Source organism: Pantherophis guttatus, chromosome 3 (assembly GCF_059756535.1).
Source record: "Pantherophis guttatus breed Tessera chromosome 3, ASM5975653v1, whole genome shotgun sequence".
Classification (NCBI taxonomy): Eukaryota; Metazoa; Chordata; class Lepidosauria; order Squamata; family Colubridae; genus Pantherophis; species Pantherophis guttatus.
The window spans coordinates 86,965,168-86,971,156 of record NC_142065.1 but is presented as its reverse complement, the minus strand read 5'-3'; the positions used below and the strand labels follow the sequence as shown (position 1 = coordinate 86,971,156).

Genomic DNA, 5,989 nt, shown 5'->3' with positions numbered 1-5,989 from the left:
CTCTGCAGTGTAAAATGTGTATATTTGTCTATAATCAATGTAGTGTTCATATATATATATATATAAATCTGTTCATTTTAATAAAACTTTTACACAAAGGTTTAGTTTCTGTCCAGAGTATAAACATGTTATGGTACAATTAAGGTTTTAGAAAGTGAAGACGAGGACAGTCTTTATTTCACTCCCTTAAGTTCTTTTGTTTCATATAAAAGTTTGAGAGGAATCACCATGATAGCTATTAGAACTTAGTCCTAATTTCTAGATTAAAGCTCTTACTTTTTTTGTTATTACAGAAAAATGGACAGGTCTTGTATGCTTACGACTTTCATATTAGGAAGTAATGTTCCTTTCTTGGTTCCCATTTGTGTTGGAGGCACCACTTAAAGCACTTGTTTTTGGATGTGAAATAGCATATAAAAGGGGATATATAAATATTCATGTAGTTAGAATTGAAGGACCTGTTTTTCCAAAAAGTGCCTCCAGTGACATAGTCATATGCAGGCAAATTAGAATTTTTATGTTCATCAATCAGAATTATAGAATCATTTTCCTTCCCCTATCATAAAGTGATGTTCCAAAAACCTAGTAACAACGAAGTATACTTATTTATAGTACTTACTTGTTACTAGGTTTTTGGAACATCACTTTACCAGGTAGCTTGCTGGGTCATTTACATTGTAAGTGGTACTAAAGCTTATCCACCATCCAGATACCTATTTTTGTTCTTTATAATAGGTATCTGGCTGGTGGATAAGCTTTAGTACCACTTACAATGTAAATGACCCAGCAAGCTACCTTTGGCATTTTTGAGAGCTATTTAACATGTTTTCCTCAAATTGCCAGTAATGATGGCAAGCACAAAATAATTCAAAATTTTAGTTCAGGTGTCCTGTTAGAATAGTGTTTCAAACATCTAATACCAAGCCACATAGGGCTAATTTATAACCAGCACTTTATTGGCATAGGCAAAAATTAAGTCAGTGGATTGGTTTAAACAAGTACTGCACCTGATTCATATCAGTAATTTTCTATAGACAATATTTTTCAATTTAAGAACGTCAGTTTCATAAAAAGCACACCACCAGTTAAGTGGAATGTGACTAAGCAATATATAATTGTTACCAGATCCAACTTAAGCAGAAATAGGCCTGTAATTTGTGGTAGACGTCATGATTTAATAAACCTAAATACCCAGCTGCTCAAATTATAGATCTGACCTTAAAATGTCGTTTCCTACTACTGTCTTGTTTCCAGAGGCTATCAAGCATTTAAAGCATGACCAAGAGAATAGTCTAGCATCAAATGAGTTGTGTTCAACACATACCAAGTTTTTTTATTCATTTCTGATTGACCAGAAAAATCCCATTGTGTGCACACGCAGAGAAAACTCTGTCCTCAATAAATGGAGAGGTTAACTTTGCCCACATAAAATCCTAATTTAAAAGCCTTGTCCAAACACTTCTAGAAGACTGGGTACTCACTAAATGAATGAATGCTCCAATTTAATGATTAATTTTCTATCAAAGAACACTCTTAAAATTTAATAGATCCAAGTAGGGTACATGTTAACGTTTTTGTTGGTAAAGAAATAATAGTAGTGCTTTTCTACAAAGCTGCAAAGTAACTGGCAAGATATTTTAACCAGATTTCTCAAGTGTAAGTGAAGATTAAAATAAAAGTCCAGAGCAGACCATATAATAAGTACTACCTTACCCAGTATTACCTGAATTATAGTGACTAAGAATTAACATCAAGACCTTAATATGCTAATACTAGCTCATGCAAATCTTTTTCCACCTATGCCCCATATTTCTATTAACAATAATTTAGTTTATACATTTGCTATGAGTTCATTTGTCATATATATCAATCCAGCCTTTTTTAAAGCTCTCAGGAGAGTAGAAAGAAAACAAAATTAAGACAATCCACCGTCCCCTTATGTTTCTACATCAATACAAAAATGAAGTTTAATAAATTTGGATCTAATATAAGCAGCCATAGTATCTTTGTTAATGCAATAAAATCACAGTGAAATGGGATTAATGAGAATCATCTAAAGAATCAGTTATTTAACACTGGAGAAAGATGCCTCCCTACAGAGTAAACTACAGTACTTTGTTTTCTTATTACTCAAAAGTGAGATATCTTTGCTGTAACGTTACCCAGAGAAACTATGCTAGCACTATGCAATTGGAATAAATATATGTACTGTCTAAAAAAAATCATTCAGTAATCACACAATTACTGCTTTCCACCTTTCATCTGGCACTTTTTGCTCCTTTACAAGTGCTAAATTTCAGAAACATTTTTCTAGGTACATAAATTCTTATGATAGAAAATATATGTATATCTAGAACAGATATAAAATATGTGATATGAAAGATGTACAATCAACTATATTGACAGTATATTATACCAAGTATATCAATTTTTAAAAAATCACTAAAATATTCAACTTTTATTAACAGTATTTACAATTTTTCAGCTTCTATTCAACCGTGGTGAAAGTTTTAAAAAAACTTAAGCAATAACCACAGCACAAGATGAAAACATTTTGAACTATACAATACTTTATACACATTTTATACAAAGGAACACTTAAATAATACAACTGGACACAAAAATATACACTTTTAGAGAAATTCACATCAGTAATTGTATAAAGCTCTCTCCTTGTACTGTGGTCCTGAAAATGCAGGACTAACCCCTTGGCTCTGAAGTGTTATTTGTGACAATCCTAAAAGGCCACTATAGAGCAAGAATTGCCACTTGAATTACTAGACAAGAGCATTCACTAGCCTGTCATGCCCCCTACATATGTAATTTACAAATAAAATAGTAGGAAAAGCTGATTAACTCATCTGTCCTTGGTTCGAAACTGAACAGCTATTCATCCTGTCAAGTAATAGAAGTGACAATCATGTATAGAGCACATTGACATCATCAAGGCTATCAGTTTAAGAGTTGAGTTTGTACGTTCAAGTGTTGAGGTCCTTATGCAAAACATCCAAAGCATAGTGGTATCAAATTGTATTTATGAAGGTAGAGTGTTGGAGCCAATAGTAAAATCTAGGCTCACACTACACAGAATTAGAATAATGCACTTAAAGTGTACTGTTCAGGATGTGTATTCAACACATGATTTGTGTTAGTAAAAAAAGGGGAAAAAAACCTGTCAGACACTGATTTGAAAGTCCAATATCAACCAAATTCACCTTCCTGGCCAAGTGCATCTATGTTAAGGCTTTGAATCCATCTGACCAACGATTTTACAGAGAAAAGATACCCAAATCCTGCTTGTATGTCTCACTGAGACCAGCATGAAGAGAACGAAGCTTAACACCTTCAAGAAACTGATGCAGGAACACATGCTGATACCTTGTGTGTATATATATACACGAGGTATATATATAATTTTTGTTCAAAATTAAAGAGATTTAATATATTTAGGACTTTGACAAAAATCCTAACTTCTTTTTAAAAACCAAAGTAATTTAAGTTGTAACTTCTTTGGATGATTTTCCACTTCCTGTTTGTGGTTCTTAACAGTTTTCATGCAAGAGATCCATTTCTTAAGAACACCTTAAGAAATGACAATTTCAATGGAAATGGAATGTGTATCCAGAACTGCAGGTGAAAAAATAAAACTTGCTCTATGAGTCCTTGGGTTTTGTCATCATACATTTGTGTCCTGTAATAAAGGTTCTTTGGCCTCTCCAGGGGCCTGTGGACTGTGTGGATGTCCATGTCCACCACAGTGTTTTTTCCAGCTGCTAGAGCGAACATTTAAATTGGTATGTTCAGGAATAAACAAGGCAACAAGTAGAGCCAGCAGCACTGAACATGCACCAAATAAGAACGGGGGCCCAGGAATGATGGAATTCTGAAAGAAAAACAAGCAGAGGAAGAGTTAAAAGTCAGCACTTTAGTTTATTTAGTGAAGTTATGGTTAGATTATCGTACGCAAGAGTGGAGTGTGAACAATCTGATTTTGCGCCTCAGTATCATGAACTAGCTGTTTCTCTCTCACTGCTCCCCTCATTACTTCAGAGATTTCAAAGCACTGAACTGTGATCTGGTAAAATTAGATAATAATCCTGCTCAACTCTCCTTTGGCTGTATGTCTTAAGTTTTTTACATCTCCTAAACACTTTATGTTTAGAGAGCACCATCTAAATCCAAAGCTGCATATATTTTGCAAAGATGAGTTGTATCGCTGTTCATTTCATGCATAGAGTTTGTACAATTATATAATGATCCTCTATTATTTCTTTTCTATAGGTAAGCTGCTTGTCTTCAGGTTGCATGGTTAATTTGGTGTGCCACCTAAATTCCATTAGATGGCACTATTTCAAGGAAGTGTTTTCACCCAATGTCTGGAATACAGGAACACCATTAGGGAAAGGCAGGCCCTCAAATAACCTGTATTTTTTATACATGTTAAAATACCAACAATTAAACAATTATAAGAATTTGTAAGCCACCTAGAATTTTTGAAATGTCCGAGGCCTCAAATTTGAATAAATAAATACCCTAGTCCCATGATGGCGAACCTATGGCATGTGTGCCACAGGTGGCACACGGAGCCATATCTGTGGGCGCATAAGCATTTCCCTAGCTCAGCTTCCGGGCCCACCAGAAGTCAGGAAACGGGTCATTTCCTGCCTCTGAAGGGCCTCAGCGGGGAGGGGGGGGAAAGAACCTCTGGAGCCTGGGCAGGGCAGAAAACTGGCTTTCCGCTCCCACACCGGAAGTCAGGAAATGGGCTGTTTCTGGCCTCCGGAAGGGGGGTGGGGAAGGCCGTTTTTACCCTCCCCAGGCTCCAAGAATGCCTCTGGAGCCTGGGGAGGGTGAAAAACGGGCCTACCGGGCCCACCGGGCCATTGTGTGCCAAAAGCAGGAGTCGTGGGGGGGGGGGTGTCACGCATGCATGCGTGCGGGGGGCACATTGAATTATGGGTGTGGGCACATGCATTCATGACCCCCCCCGCACTCCCCCCGCCTTTGGCACGCGACGGCAAAAAGGTTACCCATCTCTGCCCTAGTCCTATGCACATTGGGCTTTAGGCAATAAACAGCATGTTGAATTGAAAACCAAAGCTGTTACTCTATCCTGGCCTGAATTTAGGTTTAATTAGGTATATCTAATTTAATGAAAATAGGACTGGGCTGACATGATAGCAGTGTTCCAATATCTAAGGGGGTTGTCACAAAGAAGAGGGGGACAACATATTCTCCAAAGCACCTGAAGGCAGGACAGGAAGCAATGGATGGAAACTAATCAAGGAGAGAAGCAACCTAGAATTAAGGAGAAATTTCTTGACAGAACAATTAATCAGTGGAATGACTTGCCTCCAGAAGTTGTGCATGCTCCACCACCAGAAGTTTTTAAGAAGAGATTGGATAACCATTTGTCTGAAATGGTATAGGGCTTCCTGCCTGAGCAGGAGGTTGGACTAGAAGACCTCCAAGGTCCCTTCTAACTCTTGTTTTTTTGTTATTGTGTCAAGTGCATGAAGTCAGGAACCAAGATAAAATTCAAAAGTACAAGTTTCTTTCACATTATCTATACACAAGAATCTGAACTACCAACAATCAAGATTTAGGCACCAGATAAAGAGTCAAGAGACTTCAAGGGGGATGGACTTAGTATTTGACCCCACCCTGGGGCTTAGCCTGGTTATCTCCTACACATAAATTACAACAAAAGGGCAGCTATACTCCCAACTTTACATGGTAGGCAAACTGTAAAAGATTCCTACAGGAATTCAGTTGCTTTTATTTGTTTGCTCAATAACTCTTAGCTTATAGAATCTGTACCCACAATTGTATATATAGAGAAATTGATACCATTTCCAGATACTACCTTTTGTGAACCAGGCCAATACATGTATCAACCAGCCTAGCACATGAATGAGAGTAACTTAAGGCTAAGCAAAATAAAATGTTCTTGTGTCAACAAGGAATGTTTCCTATTCCAAAAGAGTGA

The 5,989-nt window shown here is 36.9% G+C and overlaps 1 protein-coding gene across 1 annotated transcript in view; it reads right to left on the bottom strand.

Annotated features, from left to right (window-relative positions):
- Positions 1 to 1,947: 1,947 nt before the first annotated feature.
- SLC71A1 (solute carrier family 71 member 1) overlaps positions 1,948 to 5,989 on the bottom strand; it is a 25,187-nt gene continuing 21,145 nt past the window's right edge. The window contains exon 12 of the mRNA XM_034437330.3: positions 1,948 to 3,883. Within this exon, the coding sequence (XP_034293221.1) occupies positions 3,677 to 3,883 (207 nt within the window). The 3' untranslated portion in view covers positions 1,948 to 3,676. The remainder of the gene's footprint in view (positions 3,884 to 5,989) is intronic.